The sequence below is a fragment of the Salmo salar genome, chromosome 01 (assembly GCF_965601325.2).
Source record: "Salmo salar chromosome 01, fSalSal1, whole genome shotgun sequence".
Lineage (NCBI taxonomy): Eukaryota > Metazoa > Chordata > Actinopteri > Salmoniformes > Salmonidae > Salmo > Salmo salar.
In genome coordinates this window covers 58,489,793-58,508,907 of record NC_138291.1, presented here as the reverse complement: position 1 = coordinate 58,508,907, position 19,115 = coordinate 58,489,793, and the positions used below count along the sequence as shown (strand labels likewise).

At 44.7% G+C, this 19,115-nt stretch overlaps 2 protein-coding genes across 3 annotated transcripts in view; one reads left to right on the top strand and one right to left on the bottom strand.

The window, feature by feature from the left end:
- LOC106605890 (serine/threonine-protein phosphatase 2A 56 kDa regulatory subunit delta isoform) overlaps positions 1–14,459 on the top strand; it is a 56,545-nt gene extending 42,086 nt beyond the window's left edge. Inside the window, exons 5-17 of one of the 2 annotated variants that reach the window (XM_082975334.1) lie at positions 4,177–4,287; positions 4,407–4,499; positions 6,663–6,793; positions 7,101–7,160; positions 7,259–7,367; positions 7,487–7,540; positions 7,655–7,825; positions 8,091–8,218; positions 8,523–8,624; positions 8,801–8,873; positions 10,286–10,324; positions 10,451–10,591; positions 11,003–14,459. In XM_082975334.1, the coding sequence (XP_082831460.1) occupies positions 4,177–4,287; positions 4,407–4,499; positions 6,663–6,793; positions 7,101–7,160; positions 7,259–7,367; positions 7,487–7,540; positions 7,655–7,825; positions 8,091–8,218; positions 8,523–8,624; positions 8,801–8,873; positions 10,286–10,324; positions 10,451–10,591; positions 11,003–11,140 (1,350 nt within the window). In that variant the 3' untranslated portion in view covers positions 11,141–14,459. The remainder of the gene's footprint in view (positions 1–4,176; positions 4,288–4,406; positions 4,500–6,662; positions 6,794–7,100; positions 7,161–7,258; positions 7,368–7,486; positions 7,541–7,654; positions 7,826–8,090; positions 8,219–8,522; positions 8,625–8,800; positions 8,874–10,285; positions 10,325–10,450; positions 10,592–11,002) is intronic. The other variant, XM_014201887.3, reaches the window with a different exon arrangement.
- An 835-nt stretch (positions 14,460–15,294) lies between these two features.
- LOC100286665 (male-enhanced antigen 1) lies at positions 15,295–17,367 on the bottom strand. The gene is given in 4 exon segments (NM_001146605.1): positions 15,295–16,018; positions 16,178–16,274; positions 16,422–16,731; positions 17,308–17,367. Coding segments are annotated over 3 exon segments (543 nt in total). The 5' UTR covers positions 16,704–16,731; positions 17,308–17,367; the 3' UTR covers positions 15,295–15,854.
- Between the last annotated feature and the right edge of the window lie 1,748 nt (positions 17,368–19,115).

The window sequence follows — 19,115 nt, the reverse complement described above, 5'->3', positions numbered from 1 at the left end:
CATATCCCATAATGACAAAGCAAAAACTGTTTTAGATTTACATAAGTATTCAGACCCTTTACTCAGTACTTTGTTGATTGCAGCCTCAAGTCTTCTTGGGTATGACGCTACAAGCTTGGCACACCTGTATTTGGAGAGTTTCTCCCATGTTTCTCTGCAGATCCTCTCAAGCTCTGTCAGGTTGGATGGGGAGGGTCGCTGCACAGCTATTTTCAGGTCTCTCCAGAGACGTTTGATCGGGGTAAGTCCGGGCTCTGTCTGGGCCACTCAAGGACATTCAGAGACTTGTACTGAAGCCACTCCTACGTTGTCTTGGCTGTGTGCTTAGGGTTGTTGTCCTGTTGGAAGGTGAACCTTTGCCCCAGTGCATGTCAGAGCAAAACCATTAGGTCAAAGGAATTGTGTGTAGAGCTCCGAGACAGGATTGTGTCGAGACACAACCAAAAATTACTAGAGCTGTTCGTCCAGCCAAACTGAGCAATCGGGTCAGGCAGGTGACCAAGAACCCAGTGGTCACTCTGACAGAGCTCTAGAGTTCCTCTGTAGAGATGGTTGTCCTTCTAGAAGGTTCTCCCATCTCTGCAGCACTCCACCAATCAGGCCTTTATGGTAGAGTGGCCCGACAGAAGCCATTCCTCAGTAAAAGGCACATGACAGCGCGCTTGGAGTTGACCAGAGAAACAAGATTCTCTGCTTTGATGAAACCAAGATTGAAGTCTTTGGCCTGAATGCCAAGCGTCACGCCTGGAGGAAGCCTGAAAAGCCAGAGCCCAGACTTGAACCCGATCGAACATCTCTGGAGAGACCTGAAAATAGCTATGCAGCGACACTCCCCATCCAACCTGACAGAGCTTGAGATGATCTGCAGAGAAGAATGAGAATCTTACCAAATACAGGTGTGCCAAGCTTGTAGCGTCATACCCAAGACGACTCAAGGCTGTAAATCGGTGCTTCAACAAAGTACTGAGTAAAGAGTCTTAATACTTATGTACATGTGATTTTTCCGTTTTATTTTTATTTGGTATTAATTTGCAAAAATGTCTAAAAACCTGTTTTTGCTTTGTCATTATGGAGTATTGTGTGTAAATTGATGAGGGGAAAAAATGTATTTAATCCATTGTAAATAAGGCTGTAACGTAACAAAATGTGAAAAAAAAGGAAGGGGTCTGAATACTTTCCGAATACACTGTACATTCTGACAGTGTGGAAGGGCCCACATTTAATCACATGTGGGTGTAAACATGCTGTCACCTCACCATGCTACATCCTGACTTTATAATAACTTCTGCCTGGCCTCGCTCAGGATTCCACCCAGCACAGTGAGGGGAGAGAATTAACATCAAACCCTTGAGGAGCTTCCAAAGTCCATTATTTATTTTGGTGATGAGTCAGATCGAGCCAAATCCCTCCGGAAGCCTTTAAGCCTGGCATCTCTCCCTCTCTCCTCCCCTTGTCATACACTCTTACTCTCTCCTCCCCTCTGAGTTACACCTACCCTCTCTCCTGCCTCCTGGAGTATTCTTTCCTAACTCCTCCCTGCTGGGGTATTTTATCCTACCTCCTGGGGTATTCTCCCTCTCTCCTCCCTACTGAGGTATTTTCTACATCCCTCCTTCCCCTTGTAGTTCACTCCTCCCCTCAGTAAATCTAATGTATTTATAAAGCCCTTTTTGCATCAGCCGATGTCACAAAGTGCTATACAGAAACCCAGCCTAAAACCCCAAACAGCAAGCAATGCAGATGTAGAAGCACAGTGTCTAGGAAAAACTCCCTAGAAAGGTGGGAACCTAGGAAGAAACCTAGAGAGGAACCAGGCTCTGAGGGGTGGCCAGTCCTATTCTGGCTGTGCCGGGTGGAGATCATAACAGTACATGGCCAAGATGTTCAACATTCATAGATGACCAGCAGGGTCACATAATAATAATCACAGTGGTTGTAGAGGGTCCACCAGGTCAGCACCTCAAGAGTAAATGTCAGTTGGCTTTTCATAGCCGATCATTCAGAGTTCGAGACAGCAGGTGTGGTGGAGAGAAAGAGTCGAAAACAGCAGGTCCGGGACAAGGTAGCACGTCCGGTAAACAGGTCAGGGTTCCGTAGCTGCAGGCAGAACAGTTGAAACTGGAGCAGCAGCACGATCAGGTGGACTTGGGACAGCAAGGAGTCAATCAGCCAGGTAGTCCTGAGGCATGGTCCTAGGGCTCAGGTCCTCAGACGGGGAGAGAGAGAGAGAATTAGATGGAGCATACTTAAATTTACACAAGACACCGGATAAGACCGTAGAAATACTCCAGATATAACAGACTGACCCTAGCCCCCCGACACAAACTACTGGAGTATAAATAATGGAGGCTGAGACGGGAGGGGTCGGGAGACACTGTGGCCCCATCCGGCGATACCCCCGGACAGGGCCAACCAGGCAGGATATAACCCCACCCACTTTGCCAAAGCACAGCCCCCACACCACTAGAGGGATATCTTCAAACCACTTACTACCCTGAGACAAGGCAGAGTATAGCCCACAACGATCTCCCCCATGGCACGAACCCGAGGGGGGGGGCGCCAACCCGGACAGGATGATCACATCGGTGACTCAACCCACTCAAGTGACGCACCCCTCCTAGGGACGGCATGGAAGAGCACCAGTAAGCCAGTGACTCAGCCCCGTAATAGGGTTAGAGGCAGAGAATCCCAGTGGAGAGAGGGGAACCGGCCAGGCCGAGACAGCAAGGGCGGTTCGTCGCTCCAGTGCCTTTCCGTTCACCTTCATAACCCTGGGCCAGACTACACTCAATCATAGGACCTACTGAAGAGATGAGTCTTCAATAAAGACTTAAAGGTCGAGACCGAGTCTGCGCCTCTCACATGAGTAGGCAGACCATTCCATAAAAATGGAGCTCTATAGGAAAAAGCCCTGCCTCCAGCTGTTTGCTTAGAAATTCTAGGGACAATGAGGCATGCTTCTTGTGACCGTAGCGTACGTGTGGGTATGTACAGCAGGACCAATTGGAAAGATAGGAAGGAGCAAGCCCATGTAATGCTTTGTAGCTTAGCAGTAAAACCTTGAAATCAGCCGTAGCCTTAACAGGAAGCCTGAGGCTAGCACAGGAGTAATATGATCACTGAAGTTTATTTAGTGCTTTATCCCATTAGCCGGAAAGTAGAGCATTGCAGTAGTCTAATCTAGAAGTGACAAAAGTATGGATACATTTTTCTGCATCGTTTTTGGACAGAAAGTTTCAGATTTTTGCAATGTTACGTAGATGGAAAAAAGCTGTCCTTGAAACAGTCTTGATATGTTCTTCAAAAGAGAGATCAGGGTCCAGAGTAACGCCGAGGTTCTTCACGGTTTCATTTGAGTGTACAACCATCAAGATGATTGTCAGATCCAAAACGAGATCTCTTTGTTTCTTGGGACCTAGAACTAGCATCTCTGTTTTGTCCCAGTTTAAAAGTAAAACATTTGCCGCCACCCACTTCCTTATGTCTGAAACGCAGGCTTCCAGGGAGGGCAATTTTGGGTGGTACAGGCTGGCTAACAGCCTGCTGCCTGGCCTGCACCCTATCTCATTGTGGAGCTAGAGGAGTTAGAGCCCTGTCTACCTCTGAGGCACTCTCTCCCTCTCCGCTTGTGACACATTTTTGCGCTGTGCTCAACGAGTAATAAGTGTGCGCTGGGGAATGATCAATTATCCACCACCTTCTCCCTTTCATCGTGCTGCTGTCGTCTCTCCCTCTCCCGGTGTGAGTGTTCTGTAATGATGCTGAGGTGCGGCTCTGGAGCTGTGGATCCAGGCAGGCTATTTCCAGCATCTCTCTTTCCTCAGTGCCAGAGGGGCTCTGTGTGGTGGCAGCCTCAGACCCAGACCTGGAAGTAGGTGCTGGGGAAGCGTTGCTTTATGTCAGCTGCAGGGATGCTGGCAAAAAGATGCTGCTCAGCTGCAGCTCTCCCCGTGGCAGTGTTAACAGGGCTAACCTAAACAGCTTTTACCAGGGCCCACTTGGGTCCTCTCTCGACACCACCCGTTTGTCAAATGATTTGTGCTCTGGTCCAATGAATGCCATTCCTTTTGTGTGGCATAAGACTATCAGATGGATTGTGCTGTGTTTTCGGATGATAGCTTTAGCGTTGTTGATTGTTGCCATGTTGACTGACAACCTCTCCTCTGCCTTGTTCAGTTTTCAGTCAACCTGTTCAGGACCCTACCACCATCCTCCAACCCCACGGGGGCTGAGTTTGACCCAGAAGAGGACGAGCCCACACTGGAGGCTGCTTGGCCACACCTACAGGTGACCTTTCTTCTTCTTCTTGAATTTGGAATTTTAAGACTTAGAAAAAAAGTTATTTCCATGCAGTATTGTCAGCCTCAAATCACACCAACGTTTGTCCTCTTTTGCTTCTTCTCCAGCTGGTGTACGAATTCTTCTTACGATTCCTGGAGTCCCCTGATTTCCAGCCTAATGTCGCCAAAAAATACATTGACCAAAAGTTTGTACTGTCTGTAAGTATCCCTCTGGTTACAACACAAACTGTGCTCCCTGTAACTGCTGAGCTGTTGAAATAGCTAACCCTTTACACTCGTGGGACTTGACCTATATGGATGGGGCTAAATTGAAATGTTTTTTTTACAAAATAAATATGAAATGCATATGCATGGTATCAATTGAAAGGGAACAGTTTGGAGATTATGGGGAAATTGTTAGACAAAAGTTGAGCACACAACCGGAACAGGGAATCCAAACATTACACTGTTGATTGTATGTGCATTTTACATTTACCGCACTTTTTGCCACATTTGTTGATAACAAAATCTGAAAATACTCTGGAGACATTCAGTAACATGATAAGAATATTCTCTGAAAACTTGGTGTAGGTGCAACATAAGACCAAAAAATGACAAGGGTTTGAGTGAGAGGTCTAACTGGTGTTTCCAAATGGCCACACACCTCTCCAAAGTGTGCACAGTTCCTAAGCTATTTCAATGCACTTATGACTCAAAGAACAGTCTTCAACTATAAGGTGCTTTTTTGAGCTCTCCTGGCTGTGCCGTTGAGGAACTAGAGCAAGCACACTTATATTGTTTTGTTTGGAACACAACCCTGCATCCCCGCCATCACACAATCACTGTTGTTTACGTAATCCAAAAACGGCGATCTGGGTCAGGTGGGCATCGTTTAAAAGCTTGTTCTATTGCCAACATGACTAGATCTTACAGTGTTAGGCTTTCAAAAGACAATTCAGAGAAACAGATTGTAATTTTGGTGCGAATAGAAGCAAAAGTCATGAGTGCATTCAGGTGTGTGTTCTGCTGCAAATTTTCTTCACAGAAGACAAACGGGCTCATTCCGTTCAGAACTACTCAGGGTATGACGCCATGTCATTGTGTAAACTGTACGTCAAGCATAGTGATCGAAAACGTTACGACATGAGTTTTATGATATGGAAATGTGAAGAGCTTTTGGCTCGCTTGTATGACATCAAAGCGGTATTTATTGTAATCCTCAACGTCTCATCTTTCAAAGTCCATTGAGTCCTCTTAATTTACAGCATTTCTCTCACTTCAACAAAAGATTTGCAAAAGTTGTCCAATTTAACGGGAGGGATGGGAACTACTTGTCGCGTGCTGGGCTCAGGTTCAGAACGGCTGTCAGTCAAAACGCACACCGCGCTGTGACGCGCAGAGCCTGAGCTCTGACGTCATTTATAACATGTTACTGTACAGCCACTGCGTTCCAATTTAGGCGCTTATCAATGACAAAATCTGCCACTACTTGGCAGTATGAGTAAAATCCTAGCGCCCAGGCAGTCAGGAATGGTGCTGTTTACGTGTGTGTGAAATCAAATCCCATTTTAGTGGTCACACATATTTAGCAGATGTTATTGCGGGTGTAGCGAAAGGCTTGTAGCGAAAGGCTAGCTCCAACAGTGCAGTAGTATTTATAGTTCACAACGATACAAGAAATATCTAAATATTAGGGACGAGCAATGTCGGAGTGGCATTGACTAAAATACAGTAGAATATAATACAGCATTCACATTAGAAATGAGTAAAGCAGTATGTAAACATTTATTAAAGTGACTAGTGTTCCATTTATTCAAGTTACTAGTGATTCTATGTATATAGGGAAGCAGCCTCAAAGGTGCAGGGTTGAGGAACCGGGTGGTAGACATCTAGTGATGTGTGTGTAGAATGTCTATGTGTCTGTGTGTTTACTCATACCCTGGCCAGCCTCCGTCTCCCTCCCACACAGTAGAGAGACATGAGAGCTGAGAGGGAATTAGCAGGGATCACTCTGCTCCATCTGATCACATGATGCTTCCCATCCACCGCCGCTGGGAATGGATATTAATAAGGACTTTAGTCGGCCTACTCACTTTGAGTGCCGGCCTGGGTTCCAAACACACATTGCTTTGCATTGTGTTATGGGGAAACCCAGCCGCTATGAAATCTCGTAGCGATCTAATTTTGTTTTCACCGCACCACCTGATACTGTGTGCTACGTTGTCTTGAACACTTCAGCGTGTTGGTCCATGAAAGTCGCGTGTGTTTTGTCTGATCATGAGTATTTTTACTCCTACAATTGCAAGCATCCCATTTGTATCTTTTGTATTGAATACAGTGCTAGTTTCTCGAATACCGGTGCATTGATGTTCCTCCCCACAGCTACTGGAGCTGTTTGACAGTGAAGACCCCAGGGAGCGGGACTTCCTGAAGACCATCCTCCACAGGATCTACGGCAAGTTCCTGGGTCTCCGGGCCTACATCCGCAGACAGATCAACAACATATTCTACAGGTGAGAGATATGGATTTTTATACCTCCTTCCACCCCAGGTATGTCGGTCCATAGAAATGGAATTACAGGTACACTCCATGTGGCTGGCGGTCCACCTGACGCAGGACGTTGGCTTGTTTGGGGGGGATGCCTGTTTTTAGTTATTCTATTTCTATGCGTCTGTCAGTTCTTGTGGAGAATAGATAATGTAACTGCAACACAGAAGACCCGCATGGTTGTCAAATGATGAGGTTGCATGTAGAAAATGTGTCAGTGTATCTGTTGTCTGTGCCATTTTAGTTGACCTTGGCCTGCTCTCATATCGCAGGTTTATATATGAAACCGAGCATCACAATGGAATCGCCGAGCTCTTAGAAATCTTAGGAAGGTGAGTGCACGGTGAACTATCCCGTCAACACATCATCTCTTTTACAAATTAAAAAAAGAATAATCTTACACAAGTCTTCCCTTGTCCCTTATCCCCAGCATAATCAACGGCTTTGCCCTGCCATTGAAAGAGGAGCACAAAATGTTCTTGATTCGAGTGCTGCTGCCGCTTCACAAAGTGAAGTCACTCAGCGTCTACCACCCACAGGTACCATAGTGCTCTGAAAGGCCCCCCTCCCTCAGAGTGTGAGGGTCAGACATGACTCTCCTATATCAGCTCCTGCTGAAATGCTCCCACTCGCACAACTTGTCTCTCTCTCTCCACAGCTGGCGTATTGCGTCGTGCAGTTCTTGGAAAAGGACAGCAGTCTAACTGAACCAGTGAGTTTGGCATGTCTTCAAATGGGAATTGTCAGCCAAAGGTTCTTAGCTGGGTAATATATGGTTTTATACAGAGTGAATGTTAATGTTGTGTAAATGATTTGACCCCCCCAGGTGATCATGGGCTTGCTGAAGTTCTGGCCTAAGACCCACAGCCCCAAAGAGGTGATGTTCCTCAACGAGCTGGAGGAGATCCTGGACGTCATCGAGCCGTCTGAGTTCGTCAAGGTCATGGAGCCCCTGTTCAGACAGCTGGCCAAGTGTGTTTCCAGTCCACACTTCCAGGTACACTACACCTGCCTCATGCTAACGCACACTGCTGTGTTTACTCATTCAGCTTCACTGGCCCGAACATAACAGAATATGGCATTGCCTTCAGGAAGGAAAAAATAACATCTTGCCAATTTGAAAGTAATTTGTCTTAGAATCATGTGTGATATTCTGTCGTGAACAAGCGCAGGAACTATACCGTACCCACAATGGAAGAAGACTGCCTTGGTAGATTACAAGGGGCGTATTGTCTGATGGCCTCCTTTTTTGGGTGCTCAAGGTGGCAGAGAGGGCGCTGTACTACTGGAACAACGAGTACATCATGAGTCTGATCAGTGACAACGCCGCCAAGATCCTCCCCATCATGTTCCCTGCTCTCTACAAGAACTCCAAGAGCCACTGGAACAAGTATGACCCCTGCATCCAAGTCAATTTAAAAGATCAATCCTCCTGCTAAACTGATGTGCCTATTTGTCATAGCTGGGTTCGCATTTTGAGAGAAGAAATCAATTCATTGTTGTAATGGAAGAACAGATAATGCGCTTTGTGTAGAAATATTTTTCTCCCCCTAAAAAATGGGATACTGGATCCTTTTGAATATAATCCAGGAAAAAAGTGGATGTCCAGCACTCTCTGAAAGATGCATTTCAATGATTCATTGGATGTTAACCTGCACATATTGCATTGTGTTAAACGCCCTTCCTATGTCTAGGACAATCCATGGGCTGATCTACAACGCCCTGAAGCTCTTCATGGAGATGAACCAGAAGCTGTTTGATGACTGCACCCAGCAGTACAAGGCTGAGAAACAGAAGTGAGTCCACTGGGTGTGCTCGGAGATCTGCATGGTCCTCTATTAAATCAGCATCTTCCCTTTATTCCTATGTAGAACTATTGATCCTCTCCCTCAAAGCACAGTAAAATGCCAAGCCAGCTAATTTCCTGGTTGGCTCCGACTCAAAGTTGTTTTTGTTGCTGATGTGTTTTCAGAGAGAAGTACAAGCTGAAAGAGCGTGAGGAGGTCTGGCACAAGATCGAGGAGCTGGCCAAGCATAACCCTCAGGTGATCCCTACTGCAGGATGCCAGAAACACCCCATCCCCATGCATTATGGAACATTCACATCACACTGTTCCAGGGAGTAGGCTCAGGAAACCAGACTATGCTATTTATTTCCACATTACACATTACATTGTAGATGGACACTGCATCATTTTTTTTTTTTTTTTTAAGTGTGTTGTATGTAGTATCAAATTAATGGTCCCTAGCAACACGCTTCCTGTCTCATTATTCTCCAAATACATTCCATAATATCATTGTCGCCAGGAGCAACCGAAAGGGAGAAAAAAAACCTCCAGTCCTCAGTAATTATGTTGCTATGGTTGTGTGTGAAATTGTCTGTACAGTAAGAGGTGGAGGAGGGGATTTTGGGGGGTTTTAAACAGGGTTATGCTTGAATTAATTTGACTTTCTAAAGTCCTTTTGTTCCAGACACATCTAATTATCACCATTGATCATCTCTCGTGACTGATTCCCAGCTCCAAGGGCTCAGGAACAAAGAGCTGAATATTTAATTAAGAGGAATTGGGCTTTAGTGAATGTATCACAGATAGGTGTGTGTGTCGAGCTGTGTCCCATTAACATTTTCGAAAGTTCGCATAGAAAATAGATGCCACAATTGCCTGCTACGGTGTGTTTCCATTTAACTGTCTTGTGTTTATTAAAAACAGCTGGATGTAATGACGTCACCCCCACAACAACAACAAAATCAGCAAAAACCCAGATTTTCAAATACAAAATGATGGTTGAAGTGTTTCTATTATCCATTTAGGCAATTCATAAATTGGCAACAGCCTGTATGCCCTCCCACCTATCTGTTTCATGTCACGTAGCCCGCAAAAGCCAGCATGGATAGAATGCAAGAATTGACTAATATTTGCCATATTCTAATAATTGTAATGTGCCAACGTGTGGCATCGCTCCGTGGCATGGTGAGACTTCCACTACTGTAGATCTGATATAATTAAATGGTGAAACTTGCATCCTGCCAAATCAGAAAAGCAAGGCAAAGCAATTCAGGCATTCTTGAAAGTCAAGACAATCGTTGTCCTGCATGGAAACATCATTTTTAGAGTGGAAATATAGATTTAGAAAGCAGTAGGCATTTAGAAAATAAATGTGGATTGGAGCTTTATAATCACGTGCTGACGTGCCCTGCGTCCCTTCAAAAATGATTCAGCAATCATCATTTATTTGCAAAACACTTTCCATCATTTGTCGCAATAAGGAAAGTTTGACAAATGGAAACAACGGATAGAACATTTCTCCGATAGCTGCTGTTTGCATTACACGTCGCAATGTTTCTTTGCTGTTGCGACATTGCGTTTGTCAAATAAACCTGGGTCAATGGAAATCTGCCTAGTGTCTGACTGTGAGAGAGGAAATATCTGTCTTTTAACCTATGCTTTATCTGCAGGTTACCAAACTCCGACCTGGTCTCCACCCGCAAGAAGAGGTCTGCTTCTTTTCTTACTGAATTCAATATGCTGTCTGACGTTGATCTTGGTACATTCGTGGCTGTGTTTCACAGTCGGTATCCAGACCAGATCCAACTCATTTGTTTCTATCTGTGATTTTCCAGTACATGATGTACAATGAGAGTCCGGGAGGGGTGCCCTTGTACTCCATGGAGACGGAGACGCCAACTGCTGAGGACATTCAGCTGCTGAAGAAGACTGTCGAGACAGAGGCCACACAGGTACAACTACCAGCACACGTCGAGGTACACCACTCTCTACGTACGCCCACCTGCAGGCTTTTTCCCCAGCCTAGTAACTTACTAACACACCTACTTACTAATCAATGAATCGTCAAGGCCTTCATTTGTTGAATCACAGGTATGTACTCACACCCCCCCGTAGCCACATACAGTACACCCTGCAGGCTGTTGTCCCAGCCTAGTATTAATACACCTACCAGCAATCGATGAATCAAGAAAAATCAACACTTTCGTTGCACATGTTCATTTCTTTTTGTCTTTCTACGTTTTTAAAGTTGTAAACGAATTCTTCAACTCATGTCAGTTTCAGAATGAACCAGTCCCCGTCTGTCCGTTTCAGAAGTTTCATTGCTGTGTTGGATATGGCCTTGAACTAACAGTCTCACTCTGCTCTACGTATATATTCTTCCGTAGGGGATGAAGGACATCAAGAAAGACAAGGTGTTGATGCGGCGGAAGTCGGAGCTGCCGCAGGACGTGTACACTATAAAAGCCCTGGAGCAACACAAGCGAGCGGAGGAGTACCTGACGGCCAATGAGGAGGCCCTCTGACCAGGGAGCAGTGGCACCCTCCATGCCTAACTCCCCCCAACCCACCCCCTCCTGTCCGTCTCTCGTCCAAACAGCCGCCTACTGTACACCTGACAGCCCCCTCTTCGCCTCCGCTTCTCCTCCCCCTCCACCCCTCCATCTCTGCCGGAGAGCGCCATCTGCAGAAAACCAGGGCCATCAGAGTTAGACAAGAACACACACACACTCCTATACGCACATATAGGAACGTACAGATATACACACAGACATACAAATTGTTCCAACTTCCAAATACTCACGTATACGTGACTACAGTGGGCCGGTTTGTTAGCTTGCACGAGGACAACCATTATACAACTGTAGTATTAAGCATCCGTGACGCATGTTTCTTTGTTTTGTTTCTGTTTCCTTTCGGATTGGTTTTGGTTGTCCTCATGTTCCTCCCGCTTACTGTGATCTGCTGTGCTGAAAGGGAACATTACCTATAGAGGGCAGTCGAGTGAGTGGTGGTCCCGCTAGCTTGTCTGGAGTGAGGGGGTGTGGGTTATCTGATTGGTTTGGTGGATAATAGGGCCATGCTCTAGTCTAGCTGGATGTCTGATGGAACTAGTGGTTCTGCTCTGTAAAATAAAAATACCTCGCTGTCAGATCATGTCCAGGCAGCATAGTATATTTTGGAGAAGCGAAGTCTGGGACACAAAGCTTACAAGGCAAAGCAATGACATGAGAGGACTAGGAATCAAGATGGCTGCCTTTATCTTAATTTAATTACTGTTTGTCAGTCTCTTCCATGAAACAGTTTTTCTCACTCTTTTGTACTGTAGTTGTAGCTTCATGAAGTCACCTCTTTGCGTCATTAAATCATGGCCTTACAGCATCTGTTGAATGACATTCTCCCTGTTGATTAGTCGTAAGCTAATAGCATGATTGTAAGCCTAGATAATTGGTGTATGCAGGGCAGTCAGTCCGGGTCTCAATTTACTGTTGAGTGTTAGAATAGTAGAATACACAAGGTGCAATTGAGATATTTGGTTGTGCATTGGCAGTTTTCCGCTTATGTCTGTCACTGACAGTCACTCAATTAGCCCATGTCCGTAAACATTTTTTAGCTGGGTAGACTAATTTACCAATCTATCTAAACTTGTAGTAATCATGGCCAAATTACAGACCAGGCATGAAGGGCACTTGCCTAGGGGCCCTGACCTCAAGGGGGCCCCCCTAACTATAGATATCATATTAACATGGCAAAATGTGTAGAATTGCAGGAAATTAGCTGTAAAATTGCAAATTTCTCTCTGCCCCATGGCAAAAAGAGTGAAATGAGTTATAAAATTGTTTTGCCTGCGAGGTGCCCCCCCTACCAAACCTCGCCTAGTTCCCCCAAAAGGCTCGGGCTGGCCCTCGGCATATGTCAGACTCAATGAGAAAACAATAATAGAGCTCCCGTTGAAAAATGTTTCCTGTATTTTTATAACTAGAGGTGTAGCTCAAAAACAAATCATGTCGCTGTGTCAAAAAGAAACCTCAGAAAATAATTCAGTTAAATCAAATCAAACTTTATTTGCCACATGCGCCGAATACAACAAGTGTAGACTTTACCGTGAAATGCTTACTTACAAGCCCTTAACAAACAGTGCAGTTCAAGAAGAAAATGTTTACCAAGTAGGCAAAAATCAAAAGTAACACAATAAGAATAAGATCGGATGTCCAGGTAATATTGTTCTTTAGGAAAGGTAACCATAAGCTGCTGCAGTGTCCGTCCATCCTTTTCTCAGTTTCCTTAAAGATAACCTTCTCACTCTGCTCTGTCCAGACTCTGACTGTCATTCCTTCCTTCATAATTATATTGTGTTTATTAATGTTTCTGTCCCAATGGGTAACATCCCCTCTGCCTCTTTAGTCATTCCTCTGTAGCCATCTTCTGGCCTTTCCATCTTATGTGTTTGTGGATTTATGTTTCTTATTGATGAAAATGCACCTCTGTTGAGGTAGCCTCATTGTGGAAAGGAAAGGGTTATTCCAGTTCAAGTGTAGGGAATCTCTACAAAATATCCTATTCCCCTTTCTCCTCTAAACCGGCTTGATTCTATAGGTCTCTTTCCTAGCCTAAGCAATATTTTTAGTTGAAGAAACAAACTCATGCACTTGAATGGTGTATGGAAGTGCGCAAAACAATCCTCCTCATAGGACTATCTACAGATAAAAAAATATATATAATTGCTTTACCAGCACATATGGGAAAAAGGAAAGGCTGCGGTTACTGTTGCAAATGTGTACTGTATATTGTAATGTATATTGCTTAGGGTTGCACCCCTACCACCCCCTTGTCCTGTAGGTTTATCCCACTTATCGCTTTACCACTCACCCCCCTTACTCCTCCCTCCTTTTGTTTCTGGTTTGTTTTCTTCCACTTGCTGCGTGAGGTAATTTCTTTGTCGTATGGTCTCGTCTATTGAGTTGTCTGTCAATCACTCCCAACAGTGGGGAATTACTCACTCCTAAGGCTGCTGGGCAAAATGAGTCGTCATCTCACACATGCTTAGTTAGAGGCTGGCTGCCAAAGAGTTCCCTCCCTCAACATGACCTTACAGTAATAATGTTAGAGCAGTCTAAATCCAAGCTATTTGGAGCTGCTTTTTATATCATCTGAGTTGGATTCCTAACATGTAAATCTGTTTATACTTACACATAAAAATACACTTTTTTTTGTAATCACAGTGGCGATAACCTCTACATTCTCCCTCGGTGGAATAAAAATCTCATCAGCTCAGATTGGATTTGCCAAGTCTTGTCTGCACCGAAGACCTATGCTCTAAAATTGTCTTCTGGTGAGGTTTGAAAATGTTACCTGTGCGTGAGACATTTGTATTTAAACAAGTATATCAATAAGTCGCAATATAGTTTTAAATATCCATTCTTAATAGAAATAATGTATTACTCTTCTCTCACCTGACTGAGCAAGGCACATGCATTCCTATTGACCATGCTTCCAAAAGGTAGCTGTTGAGACATTCCAGACTACAAGAGATGGGTAGCGTTGTACCAGGGCACTACAATGCCATGGCTGGGTGTTGAGTGATGACAGGAAACGGCTCAGTTTGTCCAGCAGCCACACACAAACTGAAGAGGACATTCTTAAACAAAGGGTCTCTCTACACCACTCCCCCCCCCCCCCCCCCCTCCTGCCCAGATCTGACACTAATCTTAAGCTGCTTTCCAGGTCATATGTACATATGTTGTACTTTAATTAGGTAGAGCATTACATAGTATGAAAGTCATATTTTGTACAGATGTTCATGTATGTACAGAACAAAATAAAGTCAAAAATAGTGGACATCCATTGAGTTTGGGAATCTGTTATCCTCACAAACAATATCCATTGATTGAACTAACTAATGACCCTATGCAAAATTCATGGTACAAGAAAGACTGGGAAATTTCCATTGTTAATTTGTTATGGCCATATACTCACCGGCCAGTTTATTAGGTACACCCATCTAGTACCGGGTCGGAGCCCCGTTTCCCTCCAGAACAGCCCGAATTCTTCTGGGGGTGGATTCTACGAGTTGGAAACGTACCACAGGGAAGTTGGTCCATGCTGACGATATAGCATCATGCAGTTGCTTCAGATTGGATGGCGGCACACCACTGCCACCAGCCTTTATCATTGACACCAGGCAGGATGGGTCCATGGACTCATGCTTACACCATGACGCAACAGGAACCAGGTTTCGTCGGAGCAGGCAATATTCTTCCACTCACCAATTGTCCAGTGTTGGTGATCATGTGCCCACTGGAGCCACTTGTTTTTAGCTGATACGAGTGGAACCCGGTTAGGTCGTCAGCTGCAATAGCCCATCATGACAAGGATCAGCGAGTTGTGTGTTCCGAGATGTTTTCGCACAAAGGACTGTCGCTCCATTCTCAGTAAGCCCTAAACACTTATGCGTGAAAAGCCCATGAGGGCAGCAGTTTCTGAGATACTGGAACTTACGAACATACCACGCTCTAGGTCACTCGTTTTGCCCATTCTAACATTTAATCAAACAGTAACTGAATGCCTGTCTGCCTGCTTTATATAGCAAACCACAGCCACATGACTCACTGTCTGTAGAAATTATACATTTTCGTGAACGGGGTGGTGTACCTAATAAACTGGACAGCGTGTATATATTACGTTCAACAAAGACTGATTTAATAGTATTACAATATGGGAATCACATTAAAAACAAAACAAAGGCGATCTGGTGTTGGAAAGGATGGTATGACTATACACTGGAATGTCTCAGGAAGCTTTTTTTTTGGGGGGGGATAATAGTGCTTCTGTACTCAAGGCCAACTGGCTTTATCTGTCATTCAGCCTCATATGTACTCCAGTGCACAAGTTCTTCCAGAGCAGAAACCGTAAGAGTTTGCCTGATCTGAGAGACAAAATATACTATAGTCATTCGAACTCCTTCACCTTAAACCCTACAAATGACCTTAAGCAGCAGGTTAGGTGTAGTAGGTACCAAGAGCCTACTTTGAAAAACAAATATTCATCAGAGATATCATCTAATAAGACTTGGACGTAGAGGAGTTCAATCTTTTGAGAAGTGAGACACCTAAGACCTCGGCTCAGAGAGGACCTCGGCTCAGAGAGGACCTCGGCCGGGGCCCGCTCAGAGGGCCTCGGGTGTGTGGTGAAATGCAGGGCAGAGTTACAGACAGACTGAGGGAAGGAGGCAATTCAGTCTTATTTGCGCTCTAGCCTCAGGCCTTCTGAGCTTTGGCGAGTCTGGAGCGTCTGCTGGACCATGTCCTTCCACTGGTCGTCTGAGATCTCCTGAGCCCAGGCTGGGATGGCCAGAGAGGGCAGGGCCACCGCTGCCATGGTCCTCTTCACCAGCTCCACGTGGTCTGAAGGAGAGGAATGGACATCAGTACAAGGCACTACATTCAGAGAGCATTAAATTAAAACTTCATGATTCTAAGAGCTACGATCAATCCTAAGGCAGTATGAGTATCCCCCTGAATGTAGGGGTACTGTGGATAAACTAAGCAAGGCTGCGTCCTCACCTTCATCCATGGGGATGGAGACTGTGCTGCACTGTGCTCCTTCTGGGTCCTCATCACTGTCTGGGGGAGGGGGCTGGGGAAGATGCAAGCCCATCGACTGTGGAGAAATCAATCAAGTTTGATAAATGTCTTGACAAGCAACATGACAGCTAACATTTCACTGACTTGTCTTTATAGAGATGATAAACACATGACACTGATTGAAAAACTAAACTGATCATATTCAGGATATAGGGTTCAATACCTCTATTCTCTCCTGGACTTCTTGCAGTTGCTCTGCTACTGGGGGCATATCCTCAGGATGGTCCCCTGGTGCAGCATTTAGTCCATCAGGGTCCTGGTTTAGTGGCTGGTAATAGTAACCTCCATTATCATCCTCGTCTCCCACACCGCCCTCGTCCTCTCCACTCCACCCCCCGCCCACCTCAGGCACCCCGGCGTCCGACGGCCGCTCCTGACCTAGCTCCTCCTCAGAGTTCGGTAAGATTCTCTCAGGACCCATCTCCAACGCAATCTCCACTTCCATCCACGGAGGTCGGACTCAGGCACAAGCCCTGGATGTGGTGGGGTAGAGAGTGTTATTGTGACACTGCACAGCGGTGATATAAAGTACTTACTGTCTGCCTGCGGCTTGTAATTTTGCAATGGATGTTTAATGGAACTAAGGGACGTGTGGCTTGTATTAAAGTTTGTGACTACTAGACTAACTTAACTAGCTATGGTTTTGCTGCTGTATGAAACTTAAATCAAATGATCATATCAACCAAAGCATCCGAAACTACTGAAAGAACAGCCGGAACGGATCTTCAACCTGCGACCATGTTAAAGGGCAAGTGCACCTTCTGTTCCATAAAAATCCGGACCTGAGGCTATTTATTGACTCGAAGGGAATCATGCACGAGCATGGATACAGATGCTAATCCAAGTTCTCTCAATCCATCTCCATCTACCTGCTGTTATCGAATAGCTAAATAAGACTGATTTAGTTAGACTGCAAGCTAAAGACGATAGATTTTATTAGACGTCATTAGCTAACCGGCTAGCTAGCTCATATAGGATGACAGACAGACTGCCCGATGAGGGACACACCACATGCAGGTGAGATTATTATAAACCCCCATTTCACTAACCTTTGAAAGTGAGATTTTTCTCAATGTTTTGGGCCACCAGCCAGCTACTGTTGTGGTTCCTGTTCCCGTATGTCAATGAAACGGAAATCGAAGCGGATTTGAAGTCATCACGTTTTGGGGCCAGGGTTCCGGTTGGGAAGTACGCCATCCCATGTACCCAGAGGAGACTGGCGGTACTGCAGTTTAACTAACGCCGAGCACAGAAAGACAATTCCAATTGACGTCCCCATTAGAGAAGACAATTTTCAAAATTCCCAAAACGACAGTTTCGTTATCACCTTTGTACCAAAAATATCAATAGAATGTTTCCATGAGCTGTCTAAGATGTAGATTTTTTCCCCCCAGCACTCACAGCAGAAGTTAACGTTGAACATTCACCCTGTGACCTTGGCTGCGTTTCAAACTCATTAAAGACACATCCTCGTCCATTTCCCCTCGCCTTAAACCCTTGGGGGTTACCATCTTGGATGTTGGTCCAAACGATTAGCCAAACAAAGGAAGTCTGCAACGTAAGCCCCTCAGCCCTCGTTTTAATGGAGTTTGCGAGTGTACAATTATGTTCACTTCGGGGCCTGATACGCCCCATAATTCAATTCGCAATAATTGTACATCCGCTAACAAAAGTCTGACGAAACTTAAAACCTCTATATTGATTATTCAACATACAAGTGTAAGTAAAACGGTTAGAAATTGTGCTACTAATGCACATGACGGCACAAACATGTCTCGTAAATGTAATTATGTTTTTGTTTGGTTCGTTTTTGGAAATTGTAGAAATAAAACATTTTCATTCTTCAGAAGTTCCAGCTAGGCAGGCTAACGTTAGTTAACTAATTAATTTGCTAGCTGTCATACAGTCGGCGTATATTAATAAGTCTATAGTTAATATAAGTAGACACGCAAACATAATTGTCTGTAGCGCATATAAAGCACCCACAAGCTACCGGTGGCTGAAAACACGATCATCGCGGGATGAACGAGTGACGAATTTCCGGGCAAGGGCGGTCCATTTAAAAATCATTCCTTCCTCCCTTTCCTTGTTAATGTATACGCGTCAGACGTCATGGAAACGTCATCAGAAGTGTCCACTTCATTTGAGGGTTGAGGGGATAGGGTGTGTCGTTTCAGTGTTTGGAATGCTGCCAAAGACTGACTAAAGTGAATGGATTAAAATGATATCATTACATTAACAGTTCAAGTAATTTGGTAATTGATTTGTAGTTAGGATTTTAGTAATAAATAACTAATTAGCTAGCTACTTCATCTTGAATATGAAGTTGGTTTTAGCTATCTTGTCAGTTTGCCTTGTGATTTGCTATAGGTAGCTAACTTGGTTAGTCCACATTCAAGGTCATTGAGGATAGCTGGCTAGCTAGAAAACGTTAGCTGGTAGCCTACTTCAAATTTGCATTACCTAAATATCGTTAGCGTTCACAAGCTTGCGATGTAAACACCATTAATTTCTTCCTGTCTAGCTAGCTCGTTAATATTAATGACACTTGGGCTGAGTGTAGTTAGCTACATTGATCATTGTGTCTACATTGCCTGACAGGAAAGTTATTTGAGACAAATCAGATTAAATCTTGGTCACAAATGATGTGGTGGGGGGCTTTTTTTCCTCTTCAAATGGGTGTAGAATGGGCCTTTTAGTATAGGCCTTTTGGTGTCAATTAAGAACCTCTTACACTTGAAGAATGCGCACTCTTGTTTCATTATTTTATGTTTGGACACTGCCTTCAGAAAGTATTCACAACCCTTGACTTTTTCCACATGTTGTTGTGTTACAGGTAGGGCTGGGCAATAAGGCC